This window comes from Castanea sativa, chromosome 6 (assembly GCF_040712315.1).
Source record: "Castanea sativa cultivar Marrone di Chiusa Pesio chromosome 6, ASM4071231v1".
Classification (NCBI taxonomy): Eukaryota; Viridiplantae; Streptophyta; class Magnoliopsida; order Fagales; family Fagaceae; genus Castanea; species Castanea sativa.
In genome coordinates, this window is record NC_134018.1 from 32,213,360 (window position 1) to 32,235,028 (window position 21,669).

Consider the following 21,669-nt stretch of genomic DNA (forward strand, 5'->3'; position numbering starts at 1 on the left):
AAACCTAAACCCTGTCCCCAACCCCGAGTTTTGAAGCGCCAGAGGGAAACGAGAACACACACATTTGACATTTCTTTTAGTGAAAACAGAAAAGAAGAAAAAAAAAAAAAAAAAACAGATTTCTTTTATTCTTTGAAAATGGAAAACAGGTACAAGATGAGAGTGATGGCAGTAACAATTGGTACCTTGGCGGCACTCTCGATCTTCATAACCGTACGGTACCGGAGACGAAGGCGGAGCCAAAAGTGCCCTTCCAGTTCGTGTTATTTACAAGGAGACCACTGCCAGAACCAGAAGAAGCCACAGCACGCATTTAAGCGAGTCTTGGCCGACAATTCATACTCTCCTTTCAAGCACTTGAAGAAACTTCACGACTCTCCCAACGGTACGGTACATTTTCCTTATAACCCTGTTTGGTTGCTGAGAAAATAATATAGGAAATGAAAAATAAAGATTTTAATCGGAGGAAACGTTGTAACTGATATCTCTCTTAAACTGAAGTATGCGGTGACATGAGGTGAGGTGAAGTTCTGTTTGGCTGCGGAGAAAATTGAGGGGAATTTCTGCAATTCGTACTGTGAAATATTTGATAGAAATTCATTCCCTTCGAATTAAAGATTTTTCTTAGTTACTGGAGAACTTAGCTGGAGTTATTTTCTGTTGAAACAAATGAAACTAACGAAGCGAAAATCTCAGCTCAAGTGCTCAACTCAGCGAAAAGCTTGGATTTCTCTTTCTTTTTTGTTGTTGTTATTGTCGTTGAAGTTTTCGCTTGCTTTTTGATCAATCAAAACGGAGCTTAAAGCATAAGAATCTAAATGATTATTTTCGTTATACTTTTGTTACGGTGGTATAATAATGGTGGTAATTAAAATTGGAGGGTGCTCTTTTTTGGTAACAGAGAATGCTTTTTTTCTTCTTTGATAAGTGGTGACAGAGAATGATTTGAATTCGCATCCATATGAGGCGGAGATTACAGCGTTGTTGGACAATCCAGGACTTGAATTCAGCTTCATGAGTGAATATACCGATTTGAAAATGAGCGAGATTTATACTTGGGTTGAGACTGAGACGCAGTTGAAGGAGCTCGTGGATGTTCTGAGCAAAGAGAGGGTTTTTTCTGTGGATACTGAGCAGCATAGTTTACGATCTTTTCTAGGTTTTACAGCTTTGATACAGGTACATTGTTTAGTTTTTACTGCAATTTGCAGGTTTTGTAAAGCAATATGATGGATTTATGTGTTTTCGTTGTAATTTGAACAGATTTCTACTCAGAAGGAAGATTATTTGGTGGACACAATTGCTCTTCATGATGCAATGAGCGTTATTCGCCCAGTTTTTGCAGATTCTAGTATTTGTAAGGTGTTTAAATTGTGAATTTGTTTTACATTTTGAACTCAATTATGTTGGGTAGATGAGATTTATGTCACACAGACAATGCAACTTTTTAATAACTCTGTTCAAAAAGATAGGATGAGTGTGGGAGAGAGAAAACTTCTAGGGTATACATATATATATATATATATATATATATATATATATATATATATTTAGTTGTTATTACGGTATTAGTGCCATTGATATCGGGAAGTTTTGTTGTGTAGGTGTTCCATGGGTCTGATAATGACATTCTCTGGCTACAAAGAGACTTCCATATATATGTTGTAAATTTATTTGATACAGCAAAGGTAAGTATTTATGAGGTCCTTCATTAGATGTGTTTACCATATGTATTGATTTTGGTTGAATGACGGTTTACTGGAAATATGGTGGGCTGAGAGAGAGAAAGATGATGCATACAGAAACTAACTGCCCACTATTCTTTTGTCACTTTGTATTCCTGTTGCTACATTGCAGGCATGTGAGGTGTTGTCAAAACCACAAAAATCACTGGCATACTTACTTGAAACTTATTGTGGAGTGACGACAAACAAATTGTTACAGGTTTGGCTTTCAGGCTAACTGACATACATGTTGCTTCATTTCAAAATTTACTGGTCATTTTTGTAAGAGAACTAATTAGATTTTTATGAGAATAGCATCCCAATCTATTGTACTCTATACTAATAAACTCCACATATTTTCCCGGATTAAAATTCTTCACACAGAGCAGTCTAATATGTCCATGAAAAGGCCTAGGTTACATACCAATGATTTTGGTGTTGAGAAGCAGTGGACTGGATGATGGATGTTAGTTTTTAGAGTTTCAATTGTATTTCTACTAAGAAAACAAGATTTTTCTACTTATTTGATTTTATTTCACATTAAATTGTAGCGTGAAGACTGGAGACAGCGACCCCTATCAAATGAAATGGTGCAATATGCTCGAATAGATGCACACTATCTACTGTACATTGCGAATTGCTTAATTGCTGAACTCAAACAACAGGAAAATGGTATTCCTTCTATCTTCTGTTCATGTCTAAAATCCAACATTTGGCATTTAATTTGTTTGTGTTGGAATGGAGGGAAAAAAAAAGGTGAAAATATTATCCAATAAAAATCGTGTACATTCGGCATTTGGTTGACTGCTAAAATGCAAATTCACTAAATGCTAGTTGTGATTTTTTTTTTGGGGGGGGGGGGGGGGTGGTGGGTGTGGAAGAAGAATTTGGAACATTCCAAAAACTTGGGGACCCGACTACATTGAAGGGTGGGGGAGGGGATCCCTGTAAGGGAGTTCATATCCTTTGGAGGATAATTAATTGGAATGGTTTATCATGTGACAATTGCCAGATATTGGGAGACATAAAATTGAAAGTTTCTAACTTGTTCTTAAATGTAGTATAGGTTAAGCTTGAAACGAATGTATGTCTTCCACTCTTTCGTAGGTATTACTCCATGCTTACCCATTGCTTTGCTGCTGGTAACTTTAGAAACCTGCATTTACTACTGCACATAACAACAGAATTTTTAATATAGCAATAATATCTCAGAAATCTCCTGTCCCGATGACAAATTCCATTTTGTTCTTGAGGCTAGTCGGCGTTCCAATATGACTTGTTTGCAACTCTTCACAAAAGACGTTGAAGGTTTTCCTGGAGAGTCTGCTGCATCATCATTATCTTCCCGTCATTTGAATGGTCAAGGAGGTGTTTCATCAAATTTTGAAACCAAGGTTTGCTGCATTTTCATTTGAATATCACTTTAGGTCAGTAGAAAGTTGCAATTCTACATTTTATAAAATTCTGATTTTTTTTTTTTTCAAATTTTTTTTTTTCCAGTTTCCAGATCTTGTGAGGCGATTGTGTGCTTGGAGAGATATAATGGTTAGTAGTAACTTTTCCAAAAATTTAGCTGCCACCATGAGAATAGCTTTATTGCTATAAGAGCAATGCAGCAAAAATATCAGGTTTACTTGCTTAGGGGAAATTTGTTTAATATATTTGTGAAATATATTTTAACAATCAGCCAAGGGTACGTGTTCATTTGATGTCCCACCTCATGTTACCTTCTTCATCATTAGTTAACCTTATCTCTACACTCACAGCTCACCAACAAATATATATATATATATATATATATATATATATATATATATATATATCTGTTCGACCTTAATGAAAACAATGTTCATAATCAAAACGATGATATGCCTAATATCTTAAATATATATACACTTTTTATTTTCTTTCCACAATATGACATTAGGTGTGCTACTATTATATGGGCAGATTATTTTAGCTAGGCCATCGAGTTATGATCCCCAAATTTCTAGATTCCTCATTTGTCCATAGTGCTGCTCATCTTCTCTAACTCATAGTGAACAAAACAGTAAAGTACTTTGTAGTTAGTTAAGCTTATTGTGTTGGATTTATCTCCTTTCAGGCTCGTTTGCATGATGAGAGCTTAAGATACGTATTATCAGATCAGGCTATTGTTGCTCTTGCAGACAGAGCTCCAATGACAACAACAGAAGTATGTAACACCATAAATCAAGCTGATCTGAATGTGGATTTGAGTTTCCATTCTTTCCTCCCATCTCCATCCCCTGTTGTTTGCAGTCACTTGGATGATGTCTGTTCTCTGCTCCAGGACAAGATAGGCAACCTTAATGATATTTTCCCAATGATTATCCAAAAGTGCCTGGGTCCAAGTGGGAGTTGTCCCATTTCTATTTATAATTATGCTTTATTGATTAACTGTAATCTGAAATTGGAATTTGTATCCAAACAAAATGGGGTAAAAAGTTCAAAGCAAGTTGCTAAAAAGGCTTCTCGAGATCTATTTGTTCAAAAATTCTCCTGCAAATCTCCAGTTTATCATAATTGCAGAATTTATGCAAATGATGGGCGACTGCTTTGTTACTGTGATCAAAGGAAGCTTGAATGGTTGGTGAGCCTTTCTGTTGCCATTATTTGTGCCACAAAAAGGAATGCATTCAATGTGATCAATGTCATATTCTAACAGGTATCTTCGTAGAGATTTGGCAAAAATTGTGGATGACAATCCGCCTGCCATTATGCTTCTCTTTGAACCCAAAGGCCGTCCAGAAGATGAAGACAATGATTTTTATATCCAGAGTAAGAAAAATATATGTGTTGGCTGTGGTGAAGGAAGTCACTACTTACGCTACCGAATAATTCCCTCATGCTACAGAATTCACTTTCCTGAGCACATGAAAAGCCACCGTTCTCATGATATTGTCTTAGTTTGTGTGGACTGTCATGAAGTTGCCCATGCTTCTGCTGAGAAGTACAAAAAGCAAATTGCTGCAGAATTTGGAATTCCCCTTTTTGTTCGTAAAGTGGTTGATTTAAAACAAGCGCAAGTTATGTCTGTGTCATCTGAGTCAGAAACAAACCTTGAGGAGGGAGGAGTATCTCCTTTACAATTGCGAACAGCTGCTATGGCACTTCTGCGCCATGGACCAAGAATGCCATCCAAGCGCCACGAGGAACTGTCACAGGTTTAGAGCACTTTCTCAACTTTGATTTTTTTCCCCCCTATTCTGAAGCCGAGCAGACATATACAAACAATAATGCTAGAGACACAACAAATTTCGTGAAATTTTTTCACAATATGCGGAGGTGGCAGATTGTGATTAATTCAACATCTCTTTCACATGGGGCCACCTCTAACATCACCTTTATTGTACATCAATTATAACCTGCCACTTCACCAATTATGGAAAAAGTTGTGAAATTTGTTATGGTTCTACACTTATTGATATAAGAATTTGAATTGAATGTAACTACTGTTTATAGTTGAATAATCTGCACATATAGCCATCCTGGAGTACAAGATGTAGGTCTCTAGTTCAACAGTATCATTTGAATTGTAGAGAGCTGAAATTGGTGGTATAAATTTGTCTTAGGGTGTGTTCAAGATAGCTCACCGGTTACACATAATCAGTTGAATTACATTATTACAGAGAGCTGAAATTGGTGGTTATTATTTTAATTATTTTTGGGTGTGTACAAGATGTAGGTATCTGCTTAAACATAATCAGTTGAATTACACAGCCGGAATTGGTGGTTATTAACCCAATTATCTCACAGCATGTGTTGGGAATCTCATTAGAATTTGAATGGCTTCATTGTGAAAATTTCAAGATGAAAATTTATGATTTCTGAATAAGACCATTGTCACAACTCACATGTCCTCTTTATCAGTTTCATTGCAGCTTGTTACTCATTAGCTTCACTGGGGGAATAAAAGAGAACTTTTTTTAACATTATGGAGTTTTTTTTTCTTCTTTCTGTCCTGCTGTTTGCAGATTGTCATGAGTTATTATGGAGGGAGGGAGATATCTGAGGTAGATTTGGAAAAGGCTTTGTTAGTTGGCATGAGTCCTCATGAGAGAAGACGACTTGAGAAGAAAAAAGGATTGTCTTTCAAGCCTTCTGCTGTGAGCATACTTCCAAAGGTGGAGCAAGAGAATAATAATGGTAGCACAGAGACATCTGGCATTGTGGAGACATCAGAAGTTACTACCCTAGATGATTCTCAAAGCACTAAAGCAGAAGCACGTGGTAGAAAAGAAGATAGAGAAACAGGTGCTGATGTAGGTGACTCCTCTGTTTGTGCTGATTCAGGGATTAATGAAGAAGTCAGTTCTACTTTTATAGAGAATGTAAAGCCTGATAAAAATGGAGTTTCTGATATAAATGGTGTCCTTTTGATAAATTCTAATGATAATTGTGAGAGTAGAAATCCATCGAACAGAATAGTTGACTTATATCAAACAGAATATGATGGAACTGCCCAACCTAAGCATCACCCAAAATTATCACTATTAGGACATGGTCCACATGGGAAACAAGTTGTAGATCATCTCCTAAAGGAATATGGTGAGGATGGTATTCGGCAATTCAGTCAAAGGTGGAGACAAGTATTTGTTGAGGCTGTTCATCCTCGTTTCTTACCTGCTGGCTGGGATGTAATGCACAGGTACACTAATAAGTAATCATGCTTGTTTTCAGTCTTGTAGCACATAATCACATGGTTGCCTTCCGTCCTTTAACTCCTCTCATGGATGATATGTATTGCATTCACCACCACTACAGCTGCTGTAACTGCCTGCTGCCTCACCATCACACATACTAACACCACCTCTGCCTCCAATACCATAATTTCACATTAACATCAGTCTAACCATCACTGCTGTCATTACCATCATGTCATCATCACCTATTCCTATGCAATGTCATAACCAGACCACTCTTTCATTACACTAGATAGTCATTCCATGCAGAAGTATAATAGATGGTGGTTTAATTTCATAATATGTAAAACAAATAACCTGCAAATCAAAATTTAAATCTATGTGTAAGTGTAAGCAAGTGCTTATGACAAAGTTTAATCTATAACAGTGACATCTAAATCGAACAAAGAAATGCTATGTCCACATCATTTTCACTACAAATCGTAAGTGTTAGGTTGTTGCTAGCTATTACCGGTAGGCAAAAAAGTAATTTTAGTAATGGGTTGTGAAAATGTTGTGGATATAACACTTCTCAATCAAATATATATCTCATCCAAAATTAGTGGCACACACACATAGACACTCCAAAAGAATTTAATAAGTTCTTGATAGCAAGATGTTTTGGAATACCATATCTATTCATTGATGAGAAGGGACAACAGAATTCTATCAGTGTTTTAGTCAGAAAGGGACTAAAAGCCCCATTAATTTAATTTTTATCTATGTAAAACTTATGCTGTAACAGCACTATGAATTTAATTCTAATGCATAATTGCAGTCCATATAAAAGTAATGGGGGGAGTGCTTATGTAGAGATCTGCTAGCCTGCTTCTAATTGTTGGTGATGATCTAAATATTGCTTAGAGTACTAATTTGATGTGAATAACATTAGAAGTTGGTGTGTGACTGCATGGTTACTAAAACATGGATAATTTAGTGAATTGTTTTTCCTATTTTGTGTGAAAGAGAGACTTCAAAATATGTCGAGGAACTGAATTTGTCATTTTGTCTCAAGGATTTGATTGTGGGCAATGTTTTTGCCAGTGGTAGAAGGGACTTCGGTGAATATAGTGTATACAATCCTGCCAAGAAAACTTCTGCTCCTGTTCAGAGTTAGTTCCAACATCTAGGATGCTGCAACATCATGCATGGACTTAATAAGGTTGGATGGCGTTGAATGTGGTGCAATGGTACATCAAGATCCAATTGGTCGTAAACCCCCTGGTTGGCATATGCACTTCTGTTTTGTCTCTTATTTATTTATTTATTCCAGTTCTTTTCTTATGTAAGATCTCAGAGCTTCCATGTTCAAACTTTTGACATTTTCAATTTGTTAATCTCAATTATTTTTTTTCATAACCTGTTGAAATGAATCTCTCCTTTTCCTTGTCATAAGATCTACGCTATAAAACCTCGGATTTGCAATCTACCAGGTAAACATGGAATCAATATCAAGCAGGGATCCTCGATAACAATGTATAGGTTGCTGGGTTGGGTACATTTTATATGGGCATAAAAGCTGTGCCCTATTTTAAGAATTAAGCTGAGAGCACCCAAGACCAACAAGAAGATTTATTATGCTCTATAATGTAAGAAATTGAGATGATATATATATATATATATATATATATATATATATATATATATATATATATATATATATATTCTATAACGTCGAAATTAGTGATTATGGATCCATTCCAGCACACCAAATTTTATTGGAAAATAGTCAAACGCACCGAAGATCTCCTGGGCTTAAATTTTGCAAACAGGGCCTCGGTCTTCACTCTTCAGGCAATATCTTCTATTAGGAAATAGAATTGAAGGTTGAAATCCTAACCTTTTCTAGAGAGAATAAAAAAGAAAGTGCTCCTAAAGATTCATTTACCATCTGACGAAAATTTTAAAAAAAGGAAATCCCTGAAGGGACCGTTATAATTCAGTAGCATACAGGTACATTTTGCGGAAAAAGCTCTTCTCTTTGAAGGGGCAATGACTTTCACGGACCAAAATAGGTGAACTTCATTTTAAACTAATATTCCTTCTCTCTCCCTCTCCCCAATTGTCATGTGGATTTAAGTTACAAAACTTATCTCTCAAGGAACTTACACCAAACTATCAGAATGCTTCATATATAACATGTTTAGCAAAGCTGTCCACACACAAGTTGCTGCTCCATCTACTGGAGGCATCTGCCAACGAAAATCACATAGCTGTCATGGAACTTACAAATGAGATTGTGATTAGAACATATATACAGCAATAGAAGATAGGAACGTACCAGTCATTTCAAAGCAGATTTACAGTGACAATATTTGTGACTTGTGATCGATGCCATTGAAGATGAAAGTCCCAGGCATGGGTACAAACTGCCTTGTTATGAGCTGCAGTGGAAAGTGACAATTGTCATGATGGGTTTTGGGGGTCACATAAAATGGAAAAGAACTTTTAAAAGCTTTTTAAAGATATAAACAATTGTGCTTTCTGATGATTGTGCTCGTCAAACATGGTTGAATACTCATCATTCAACCACCTTTTGGTCCTTAATATAAACAGATAGATCTGAATTAGATAGGCCAAGAGATAGAACCTTAATCACTTCTTGTGATGCAATTCCTCCAATGAAGGCAGAAACTGCATGGAGCTCTGAAGCACCAAATCGGCAGATCTCATTGATAAGGTCCTCTGTCAAGGTTGAGCCATTGCAACCCAAGTCACTGAGGAGGCCAACAGCTGTAGTCTTCAATCGAGAAATGTCTTCATCCATCCCGCTATAAGAATCAATAGGTGAGGTTAAAATTGCAGTATGATCTTTTAGAAAGATATGATAATTGTTAACATTATCTCAGGTGTTACCCATCAAATTGCCCAGGAAAACTGTTGTAATTTGCAGCAAACCGATCAACAGCTCGAAGCAGAATATAGAACCCCACAGCTGTACTGCTACACATATAAGAGAATTGTAGCATGTAAGAGAATCTCTTTCAGTACGCAACTTTTTTTTTTGTTTGGGGTGTAGTGGTGATTCATGCATATGTATATTTTCATTTTGTTTTACCTCTAGCAAAAAATAATTCCCCAAAAAGAAAGATAGTAGTTAATTTAGAGGGTCTAAAACAAAAATATTTGCAGAAGATATAGACACAAGCTAAAGTTGTTAACCAAACACAATCAAAGGTGGTAGGATCAAGAAATTAGACAGTAGGCAATCCAATCCTGACCAAATGTTTTACATAAACAGAATGCATCACTTGGTCTGCAGAATTAACAGTATACCATATGCAAAAGGATTCTGAAACCCCAATGACTCCAATCTGCAAAACTTACGCATAGTTTCCTAATTTTTTAATGATTGCACATCCTTTTCTTGAATTTCATCATTATTAACAATATATAAAAAAATTCTACATTGGCCAATTGGTAATGCAAATGAAATGTTCTTAATCCACATGCATTCTTGATACAAAATTTAGATTTTGAATCAGAAAATCCAATTCTCTCAAAGAAACAAGTTCATACTATGCATGGGGTCCAGAAATGATTAAAGTACAGTATGAATACTTTTTAAGAATTGGACACTAAATTTTTTGATAAGTAGAAGTTGGACACTAAATTATTATCTGAAAGCATGAAAAGTAAATTCAACGAAACCTGTAATCTTCATCTGTAAGATACTTATGTAACTCTGGTAAGATCAGAGAATTAATCTCATTCTCAATGGAGCGATACCTGCAAACCTACAAAGTAAAAATCAATACCTTCTTGTCCCCAGGCAAAAATAATAGCGAGCATGAGTCATGCTTGATCTATAAGAAAATATATAACATCAAGGCCTTAGCAGCTATAAGCCCATAGGTGCATGATTAGCTGAGGGCAATTTTTGGGAAATAAGTATTCATTACTAAAACGTAAGATGTACTTAAGTCAGTAGCAAAATTAATTATGAACGTATGGCTGTAATTTACAACTACTAACATAGAGGAACGATGTGATCAAAGCTGATTACAACAACATATTGGAACAGGACTTGTTTAGAATCAACCACAAACTTCAGGTCATGGTAGTCAAGGTTCTATCTAATATTACTACTCGGAAGTTAGGACCTTATGAGATTTACTACAGTGTCACCACATTCATAACTGAAAGTAATTTGTCATCCCAATGAGTGAATACCTATAAAAGAACCCCCCCTCCCCCCCCCCCCCCCCCCCCAAAAAAAAGAAAAAGAAAAGACAGTAACTCCAGACTTACTTTTGAGTTTTCTTGCATTTCTACCGAAGCTTTTTATGGTTGTCTTCGAGATGCTAAGTGGATCTTTACCAAATTTTTTCAGAATATTCCTCACTCGTTGCTCAATAACAAGAAAATCGGCTTCAGCCTTTGCTTGGTAATTGTTCTGCAGATTAACATAAAGCCTACAAGAGAATTGATACAACTCGTCTCAACAAACTGATTTCCTTTTAGTTCTAAATTATACTGTCAACAATGAGATACTTAGATACTAAGTCAGTTGTAGATGTCATCTCAGGTATTGATCCCTCAAGGGGTGCCTCACCACCACCTTCATTTGATATAAAGTCCTGCAACATCAGGAAAGAAACGCAGAATTATACAACTTCAACAAATGCACATCACCATGTCCATATTTAGAACATTCTGAATAGTTGATGTCAAAATAACATAGAGATTGACTGTGATAAACATTAATGATATTTCTTGCTGGCCCATCCAGCGGGAATGATCTTAGCATAAGAAAACAATCTCCACATTTTCCTGGCATTTCAAACAGTTGAACCAGCATGCAGAGTATTTTTGGACCATTTTGCATTCAGTCCATTACCAATGAGCATAGGTACTTTAAATTAAAATTTCAAAGTACATTTGTAAGGAAAAAGGGAGTAAAAAGGCAGCACCATAAGCCAAGGAAGCATGCGTGTGCATAGAGAGGGGGAGGGATTGAAAAAAATTAAATGAAAGCAGGTCAAAGCTTTATATCAAATGAGAAAAGAGACCCTCCACACAATCTGTTCCATAAGAGTACTAATGATCAACAAAGCTGCACAAGAGTTGGTAATGTCTGTGAAGCAGACTTTCTAAGAAATATAAACACAAGAATTGGTTAGATGAATCTGCTAGAACATCAGTAGGGCAATAAATGAACTAGCTTGTTTATTAACAACTGGGCTTGGCTCAAGAAAACACTTGTTTACGTTCGTTTATTTATTAAACAAGCCAAGCTCAAACATAATAATATGTTCATAAACAAGTTCGTGAATATAAGGCTTGATTAAGTAAATATAATATTATATGTTTATATGTATACATGTATAAAAAAACACTCATATAGACTTGATATTGAATTGTGTAAATTCGTAAATAAGTTATAACATATCAATTTTTTTTTTTTTTTACTTTATTGTTAGTATAAATAGTCCATCTCGTAGTAAAATTATATACATTTTTCAACAATGCAAGGTTGATGAATCTAATTCTTATAAGTTCATAATGAAAATCATTCTATCTAATTAACTCAAGTAATACAATTTAGTTATTAATTATTAGCATGGATTTATGGGAGTAAAAAACTTTAATTGTGAATAAGCTTGAATATAATGTGTTTACTATATATATGAGAAAAGATTAAGTTAATCAAGTAGCTTATGAAAAAGCTCAAACTTGTCTCAATAAGAAAATGAACCAAGCTTGAACATGTAGTCTAGTTTGTTGATGAGCTCAAGTTCAGCTCATGTTCGAAATAAAAATAAATGAGTAAACCTAAACTTTTAACCCTCAGCCTAGCTCCTTGTTTACACTTTACACCCATAAACATCAGTATTTTCCACCCCCAATTTTGACTCTACGGGGTGTACAAAGAGCTTGTCAGTCAACTTAGGATCTAAGCTAAAAGTACCTCTTTGCAGAAACATATCAGTATATATTATCACTTGACTTCGGTGAATTGGATGTCAGTATCAGATTCAACTAAAGAATAACAAATGTCAAGAATGCCATTTTGGAATTACCTTCAAAGCAACCACCATCACCCAAATATCTGATGAATTAGAATCAACTTCAGCACAGCTGTCATTAAGTATCTGTTGCAAATCTGGGCCTGAAATGCAAAAAATAACAAAACTTCAGCTCTTAGTTACATGCAACCAATTACAGAATTCTTAATTTTCAGGCAGAAATCACACATTTCTTGATGACAAAATCAGAAGCATATTGCAATCCCACATTAGAACTTCATTAGAACTGCAGTAAGTTTACAACCACATAAGCATGCCGTCTCCATCATTCAAATTGTTTACCAGTTAGGATTTGTTTTAAATATAGATATGTTTTAAGAACCTTACTTTCTTGTTGGATTAACTTAATGAGGCCTATTGCAGGAAGGTGACTCAAATCCATTTCCATCACAATTCAATGCAGGTAAAAGTGCCAAAGCTAACTCAATCCCAATATGGTTGGAATTGAAATAGCAGATTCCTAGCATCCAGACCACCTTCCAAACATGCATTTAAAAAAGAAGGGGGAAGCCCAAAGCATTTGGACCCAGTCTCTCTGCATTTTTTCCTAATATATATATATATATATATGAATCCTCAAGTATTTACCCAACATAAAAATACCTGAACGAGCAAAACATTAATGATAGTTATTTAATCCATCTTATTTAACTTTGACATGTTTATCACAATTTATCATGAAAAATCAGAATCTATACTTAAGAAATTATACAGTTTGTTGCCAACTAGCTCAATGGGCACCGCCCTTATAATTTCTAGGGGGAGCCAGGGAGGATTTTTTTTTTTTTAAATTTTATTTTATGAAATCAACACCCACTAGATGCGTGTGTAACTTACCGATAAAAAAAATTACATAGTTTGTTACTTTATAATTCCTCAAGGAGCAAAGACCTTAAAGGAGGCCTCAATAGCTTCTTTGTAGTTATCTCCATCCAATGCAACCATCCTGGCTTTAAGAAGCTCCTAAAATGTTCAAGACCCAACTTTGTCACTTTACTTTCAGTTTTTTTTATTATCAGCAACTGTCACTTTATTTTCATAAAAAATCAATAACACAAGGAAGCCAACAAAAGAGCTATGAAACAAACAAATTAACCTTGAATTCTTCTCTTCCCTGGTTGATGGAAGACTACCACCGTGGCTTTAGACCCACTGCTCTGCCATCTTGATAAGAAGAACCACGTATGGTGTGTGCTTGAGGGCCACAGGATCTTGCTCATCTAAATCAATGCTTTCTGCAAAACTATTGTGTGAAAATAGACAATCAGAAGCATTTAAATGGAATTCAAGGTGTGTGTTTTTAGGGTCAAAGATATAAGCTGAGCATTGTGCCAGACACTAACATACATTAGACAATGTGCACATGCAAAATCAACAAAAGAAAATAAATATAAAAACAAAATCTGCACCTCTTAAGCTCGGGCCATGGGCTATTTAACCGGAGGTCATCCAGAAAATGATCAGGCTTTGACTCGACCACAGAATGTTCCTGCAACAAATAAGAAAAGTGGGTATAAAATTGATTTGTATAGAGAAAATTTTCTATATTTGATCTTGATAAAAGTTTTTTACTAGATTTTGACAGAACAATTATTTTTTTTGATAAGTAAACAGTAAGTAGTAAAGAACAATTATAGTTGCTACCTTACAGAAATTCTGTACCAAGTTCAAGAGATTGTCCGTTTTGATAAAAATAAATTTTAAAAGGAATGTTAGTGATGATTCAAACCAACAGATGTTATACTAGGACAGAGCATTATAAGAAAACAACTGATCATCCTTCCAGTGTCCAAGTTTTTCCTTTGGAGGAACCCAATGAAATAAAACCACATTACCTTTATACTGATTTGAACAAGCCCAGTAAGCCCATAGGAGCGAGCAAAGATCAATGTTACATTTGCCTCCCTACAGATCCTATCAAGCTTTACCATTGAATCTTCCATCAGCTGCAAGTGAAAGTAGGAAAAACTCTTATCATATTTATTGCACTTCTTTTTTCTTTTATTTTTTTAAGTAACAAAAGATTTTATTAATAAAAGCAGAACTAAGTACACGGGGGGTGTACTCGGGAAGAAAAACAATCACACTCTCAAACTACAATGATTGATATCTTATTTATTTCACTTGATAAGAAGAAACAGAAAAAATTGTTAAAATCTAGGAAAGTAGGTTACAAATCCAGAAGTCCATTGAATTCATTTATGTAATCAGACCATGCAAATCTTATGAAAAAAACCAAACCGCAGTGAAATTGTGAGTACAGGCTACAAGCCACCTTGACATTCAAATTTATCTACATCTTTGTGATAATAACAAAGAAAATGTTTGGCAATACACGCATTGCAGAGCACACAAAACAATGTTTTTTTTAATTAACTATTTTCATGGTCAAAAAGTAAGGTAAACATTAGCTTCATACCTGAGTGGCAACTACCAAGGTAAACTGAGAAAAAAATGAGGGGTTTGTCTCAATTAACATCACCGGATACTCTTCTATAAACTTGGCCTTAACAGCATCATTCAGCTCTTGAAGAAATGCACATACACATTTCGCCTTAGATTGCCCAACACTTGATTCATCAACTATCAAAATCAGAAACTGAAGATAAGCACCCAGGATTTAAAAGGTACTCCTTCCCTCCCATTTTATATATCTTAATTTTCATTTTGAGTCACCTCAAAATACATATCAGCATTCCAAAGTTGGAATTTTTACTTTTCAACTCCAAATATCCATATCATATCCTTTTAAAACAAACAAGAATTCTTATTAAATGTCATGATATCTTTGACATACAGTGACCATAAGTCTAGGGCCACAACTTTTTTCACAATTGCTGACATGACTTATTGTTAGGGACGAAGCTAGGACTTAGAGTTAGGGGGGCAAAAGTATAAACAATTTTTTTTTTTTAAACTCCAAATAAGCATTCCAAATTTTCACAATATTTTTACTATATTTTCACAGCAAATTGTAAATGGTAGGTTATTATTGGTTATTATGAGTGGGCAAAAAAGTAATTTAAGTTGTAGATTCAAATTAGAACCAATAACAACTTACCGCATGTAATTTGTTGTGAAAATGTTGTGAACGTAGTAGTTCTCAATTTAAAAAGTTAAGCTTCTTTTTCTTTTACCTTTTTTTGGGTGTCTTGTGTGTTGTTAGATGTGTGTGGGTGTTCACTTAGACTAGTTAGAATTGGCTTAGGAATTTCTTATTTTATTTTATTTTTTGTTTGTGCTTTGCATGGGTTTGTTTTGGGGTGTTGTTTGGGCTTAAATTTGTTATGGGTAAATTTTGTTGTTAAGCTTGTTAAATTTATTTTAGATTTTAAATCAATAAAAAATTTTATGGCCTTTAAAAAGATCAATAATATTGTTGAGAGGGCAAAGTGCAAATTTATTGAAACAAATTGCTAAAAAATTAATACATACATACATGCATACACACACACATATATATATATACACTAAAAAAATTTGGGGGGGCCTCTGCCCCCAAGTCCAACTATAGTTCCCTCACTGCCTATTGTGGTTGATATATAATGAAAGTCGTGTCAACTATGGACTCAAGTGAAAGTGATATTGTTCCAATCACAACAGACCATATCAGAGGTTGAGAAAAAGTTGAGAAAAATGTTGTATTCCTAAAATTAGTCATAAAATAAATGGCATTTTGAAAACATAGCTATATTTTACCTAGACATCTAAAATGTGTTAGAGAAAGTAAGTAAAATTCAAGTAACAAAAGAAGCATAACATTAATTACCCATAAAATTATTTCCAAGGTCCCCAGGTTCAACCTTGGAACCATCAATTACAGTTATGCTTCCAACCCCACCAAGAACAAGATTCTTTAATGTCTCAGAACCGGTAGGACCACAATTGAGTAAGCATATACTAGCTTTCTCAAGAGCTGCTTGTCCTTGATCACCCCAGATCCTGCAATTTCAGTTTCACATCAAGTTTCAAAATAGAGTTCTCTAAGGAAAACAACAACAACTAAGCCTTATTCCTGAAATTTTTTATGCCGGTTATGGATTTTTAATAGACTAGTTAGGGTTGGCTACATGTATTTTTTTTCCCTGTTGTTCTATTATATTCGAGTCATACACTCTGTTACTTCCTTAATTGACAAGTCCCATTTGAATACTTCCATTAATATTATTTTCTATCTTTCTCTACTTTTCTTTTTTTGCTAATCTCTCTCATCTCGACATGACCAAACCATCTAAAGTGACTTTGCCTCATAGTTCCAAACCGGTTTGAAGCCAAATTTTGTCTATTTTATAATTATAACAACGTGATACCTCACACCAGGTAAATTCTTAACCATTCCCTCTCTTACTAAGTCTACAGAATGTTTTTGTAAACAATGGCCAATACTAGATATATAAACAATGATTTCAAATCCAGATGTTAAGCACATAATTAAGGATATTTTGTGACCAAAAGCCCTGTAGTTGTAGTAGCTCACATTCATCAAAATTATTGATAATTTTTTTTTTTTTTCTGCGGTCTCAAGGTATGCAGATTTATGTTTGTGCAAGACTTATATAATGTTCTAACTGAAGAACTTGTAAGGCATATATGAAGATTCCTGATCTCACAATGCTAAGAAATGCTAACCCCTTTCTCATGCATATTACAAGGGAAAAAAAAATTATAAAACAAGTCATAGTAATGGTCTAACGAAGGCAACTTCAAGGATAAAGTATCTGAAGTATACTAATATTTGCGAGGATTCCCCACTTTAGCCTATGCTTGAATGTTATTTTATATAAGATAAACGAATGAAAAAGAAATATACATAAAACGTGTTTGATTTACAAGATACTCCAACATGTTGAATATATATATGAAAATCACTCCGAGACATTTGGGAACTTGAGCTTTTATTATTATCATCATCATGCACTTCATGAAAATCTCAACTCAGACAACGCTTGCAGCTGCTGAAGACCATCTAGGTGTAACTTCAGCACGAAAATCAACTCTAGAAGGTGGCAGTGCCACAAACAAAAACTCCTTAATATTATTCAGAATTCCTTTATCAAATGGATTTTTAGAACCCACATAACTTTGCCGAAAATTCTCATAAGCTGTCTGTAAGAAACAGGGAAAAATAATGAGAGAGAAAAAATCAATTAAAAACACAATTGTGCAAGTAATGCAAATCCAGTAATTTGAATTGCTAAACAATACTAGCTAGGTACAAACATAAAGCTAATGCCTTAAGAAGTTGACCATAAATTAGGATATACATAAAGGAACCTGGTTTTTAGTAGTAAGGTACACATGAAATAGAACAAGGCCTCCTAGGAATCCGATGGAAATGGCACCAAACAATATCAATGCCACTGTTTCAGGACAGTTCTTTAGCAAACCAAACAATCCAGTTCCATTTCTCAATATTCTTTGGTGAATTCTCCAGCAGGAAAAGGCAAAGATGTAGACAAGGAAAACCAAGGCCGATACAACAAATGCTAGGAAAAAACGATAGTTCCTCTGCACATAAAAACATCAAAATTAAATTGGCTGCTATCATAAAACATTACAGAGCAATTGGTGCATGTAGCAATGAGCATTTTGGTTGTAACCTTACCAGTGCAATACATTGACCAACCAACGGGCTATGGTGATCATATTTCTCAACACAATTGTCGCATATAGCACAGTGGCAACTCCTGGGTGGCCGATAAATCTTACAAATTCGACAATATTTTAGTTTCAAATCCACCCCATTAACAGTTATCTTCCTACTCTTTGTGCCATCACTAGTACCAGAATCTTCAATGGATGATTGATCATTTCTCGGAATAATTCCCGGATCAATTACAGTAAGCATAATCAAGTTGACGAGAACCTACGTACAGTCAAAATACAATAAATATATAGTAATCATGCTATATTAATTTCAAATTTTTGTTACATATGTTCCAAAAGATTAATCACGAGTCTTGTATGTCAATTACATATTGACCTGTAGGAAATGTGACTGTGAAATAATTTTTTTTTATATAAAATGTTTGATATAAAGTTAGAAACTAACAATTATTGTCAAAATCACAGAGCTGGCGATTATGAGTCTAGAATGACTTGGTAGATCACCCCCAACATAGACAGCAAAAATCCAACTTGAGAGAATAATAGAAACTGTTGTCAAAATCAACCCTCTTGGATCTGGACCACAAATGAGTCTCCCATGGAAGAAAAATACCTGTAAAATGAAGTAATAAGTAAACAACTTTAGTACAAAACCAAGAAAAAAAAATGTGCAACTAATTTAAAAACAAGATTTAAGTGTCACATAGTAAAAAGAGAGACATTTTTCCCAGGCCAAACTTGGTAGACTCTAGTTCTTTCCAAATTGCTGCCACGAAAATATTGAACCAATTGTTCTAATTGATCCTTTACAACCCTTCTGAAAGCAAACAACTTCTCCCACATAGTGACCATGATATTCCCACCATTCTCGCTAACTTCAGGATTTTCTCTGCCGATTTCTTGTTCTGATGGGTCAGAAAGAAATATGTTAGGCACCATCAATTCCATTGTGGGTTGACGACACTTCAAGCATTGGAATTTATTTGCTGCAGTGAACCACAATACAATTATAACTGACTTTTGAAAACTGATTTTTTTTTTTTTTAAATCTTTTGAAAATTGAAAAACGGTTACCATTGGTGCTAAATTGAAGGCCTAGGCCTAGCCCCCTTAGGCCCAATCATGAAACACTACCATTGGGCCTCTAAATTGAAATTCAAAGTGAGCTCTGAAACAAGATTTGAGACAGAGCAAAAGTCTGGAAAGAGAGAGAAGGAAAGTATCAGAACAGAGAAGTTGCTCTGTGTTTTTTAACTTCTTAGTTTGTTCTTTTCTTTATCCTTTGCTCTGTTCTCTCTCTCTCTCTCTCTCTCTCTCTCTCTCTCTAAACACTTCTTTGCAGGCAAGAGAAGTTGAAGTTGAACAGAAGTGAGAGGACTCACTAACTAGAACACCCTTTCCAAATAACAATAATATTCTAATAATTTCGTTAGTTGCCCGGGTTTGAAAGAATTGTGAAACTAGCATCTCGAGTTTTAAAAACTCGAGATTTAATTAGAACTCAAGTTTTTAAAGCTCGAGTTCAGTGTTTTTTGCTACCCTTAGCTAGACAAAATTGCCACGTGGAGCCACGTAGAAATCGAGTTTATAAGACTCGAAATCTGCAGCATAAAAACACATCCACAGCACTTTCAAACGGCTTATTACAAAATCCTCAAATTCAAACTCACTCACTCGAACACCCTTTCGCTCTGCCCTCTCAAACTCACTCACTCACTCACTCTCAAGCAATCGTATCCCAGTGCTGAAGCAAAATCGTAGCCTACTATCACGAAGGTAGTCACTCTCGAGCAATCGTAGCCCATTGTCAACACCGTTCGTAGCCCACCGTGCCGAAGGTACTCTCTCTTTCTTCTCAATACTTTGTCGTTTTTGCTTCTTAGATTCCTCTGTCTCTCTCTCTCTCTCTCTTTCTCCAATTTTAGATTTTGGAATTTCATGATGTGACGTAGGGTTTTTCGTTTTTCAATTTCGGATCTTTTCGGGTTTTTTTTTTGTGTGTTTTTTTTTTATTGGTGTTCTAAGAATATGGTTATGTTTTGGCAATGACATTAGTTTTTATGTGATTGTTAGAATTGAAAAAAAAAAATTTAATGTGGTATTTCAAGGAAACCCAAGTACCCATTTTTGGATTTGATTCAAAGATGGCATTTTGGAACTTTGATTCACTTTTGAGGCAAATTCTTTGTTGAAATATTGTTTACCAAGCTTATTGGGTGTGGATTAATTCAAACTGTGCAGAGCTTGGGAATTGATCTTACACAATTTTGACCAAAACTATTAGGCTATTGGATGATTGGCTGACAATATTTGGTTAAAACCTTTTTTACATAATTACCCGGCTTAGTCAATTTGGTTTATATTGGCATTACAAGGTTTAGGAAGACTATTTCATCCAAAGACTCTACAGATCTATGCTCCTAAAAGCTCTTTTGAAGTTACCAAGTCCTACATGGTTATTACCTTCATTATTGTCATCTATGCTACTGGTATCTATAATAACTACCTCAAAGGTATATAGCGGCTATACTTAGACCAATAAATCAAATGACTGGTTATCCTAGATTTTATTGAAGTCATCTCATGCTGGTTGCCTGATCCAGGAAGGCCTTTTTAAATGTTAGTTAAGTCCTTGATCAATCTCAATATGTCACAAGTCTCAAAGCTCCATGCCTTTTGTTAGTTAATGCAGCAACACATAGAAAGCACAATAGCACTTTGGCAACACACAGCAGACATGTAACATACCCAAAGAAATTATTCTGGAATTTTGTGAAAGCATCCTATGTGGATTATCAAAGGAAATTGGAGGGATCCTTTCCCAGTCTAAGTTGGATTTTACTAAGTGCTTCTATGTCATGTTAAGATTTGAGACCTATTTGGACCTCCTATTGTTTTGCTTTGCCATAACAATTGTGCTTTAGGTCTAATTGGTTGATTATTAATTCTCACCAATTTCTTCTTTGGGGCTTGGGCTGGACTGATAGATCATATTGTTGCGATTGCTAGTTTTAATATATATATATATATATATATATATATATATATATATATATATGTATATATTTTGGTTTTATTGGGAAGATATGCTCACTTTTTAGTGTCAAACTGGTGAATTGTACCACACCATCTCAACCATAAATAATATTGTGACATGGTAACTTGAATAAGGGAATGAGAAACCACTATGAACATAAATGCACCCCCCCCCCCCCCCCCATCTTCAGTAGTATTTCATAGGGCCTCTAATGTATTGGCTATTGAACTGCCAATGGAATCCAATTAAGTTTCTAACTTTTAATTGCATGTTCTATCACAATAAGGCTGCCAATTTCTACAACACCATTCTTGGTGACAATTTCATACCACCACATGCAACTTTAAAACACAAAGGTATAAGCTAACAAGAATGTAAGATAGACTGATCAATTTGTGAAAGTTGTTTTGCCACATCAATCATTGTTGTTGGAAGGTAAAGTTAAAGCACGTGGGTGAGGGCATAACCGTCAATTATGAGCGAAAGGATTGAGACCCAAAGACAATACTGTGAATTTTGTAGCCCAACCCATAGATGTCGCAATCCTATGTTGGAGAATTCTCTGAGAA

At 35.0% G+C, this 21,669-nt stretch overlaps 2 protein-coding genes and 1 pseudogene across 5 annotated transcripts; 1 reads left to right on the plus strand and 2 right to left on the minus strand.

Moving 5' to 3' along the window:
- Positions 1–25: 25 nt before the first annotated feature.
- LOC142640684 (protein RRP6-like 3) lies at positions 26–7,788 on the plus strand. 4 transcript variants are annotated; one of them, XM_075814889.1, is made up of 12 exons: positions 26–385; positions 929–1,179; positions 1,264–1,362; positions 1,605–1,688; positions 1,858–1,944; positions 2,276–2,396; positions 2,937–3,118; positions 3,225–3,269; positions 3,829–4,331; positions 4,411–4,909; positions 5,720–6,393; positions 7,443–7,788. In XM_075814889.1, exons 1-12 carry the CDS (start codon positions 139–141, stop codon positions 7,447–7,449), a joined length of 2,799 nt encoding a protein of 932 aa, XP_075671004.1. In that variant the 5' UTR covers positions 26–138; the 3' UTR covers positions 7,450–7,788. The 4 variants fall into 4 exon arrangements, with proteins under 4 accessions (XP_075671004.1, XP_075671002.1, XP_075671003.1 ...); XM_075814887.1 differs by having other exon boundaries at positions 7,472–7,788; XM_075814888.1 differs by having other exon boundaries at positions 938–1,179; positions 7,472–7,788.
- Positions 7,789–8,424: 636 nt separating this feature from the next.
- Positions 8,425–16,792, minus strand: LOC142639807 (NEDD8-activating enzyme E1 regulatory subunit AXR1-like; annotated as a pseudogene).
- A 599-nt stretch (positions 16,793–17,391) lies between these two features.
- On the minus strand, positions 17,392–19,011 carry LOC142640362 (putative protein S-acyltransferase 7). The gene is made up of 5 exons (XM_075814423.1): positions 18,784–19,011; positions 18,509–18,676; positions 18,062–18,322; positions 17,731–17,964; positions 17,392–17,562 (listed from the first exon to the last, which is right to left on the minus strand). The coding sequence occupies exons 1-5, from the start codon at positions 19,009–19,011 to the stop codon at positions 17,392–17,394; spliced, it is 1,062 nt and encodes a 353-aa protein (XP_075670538.1).
- Positions 19,012–21,669: the final 2,658 nt, after the last annotated feature.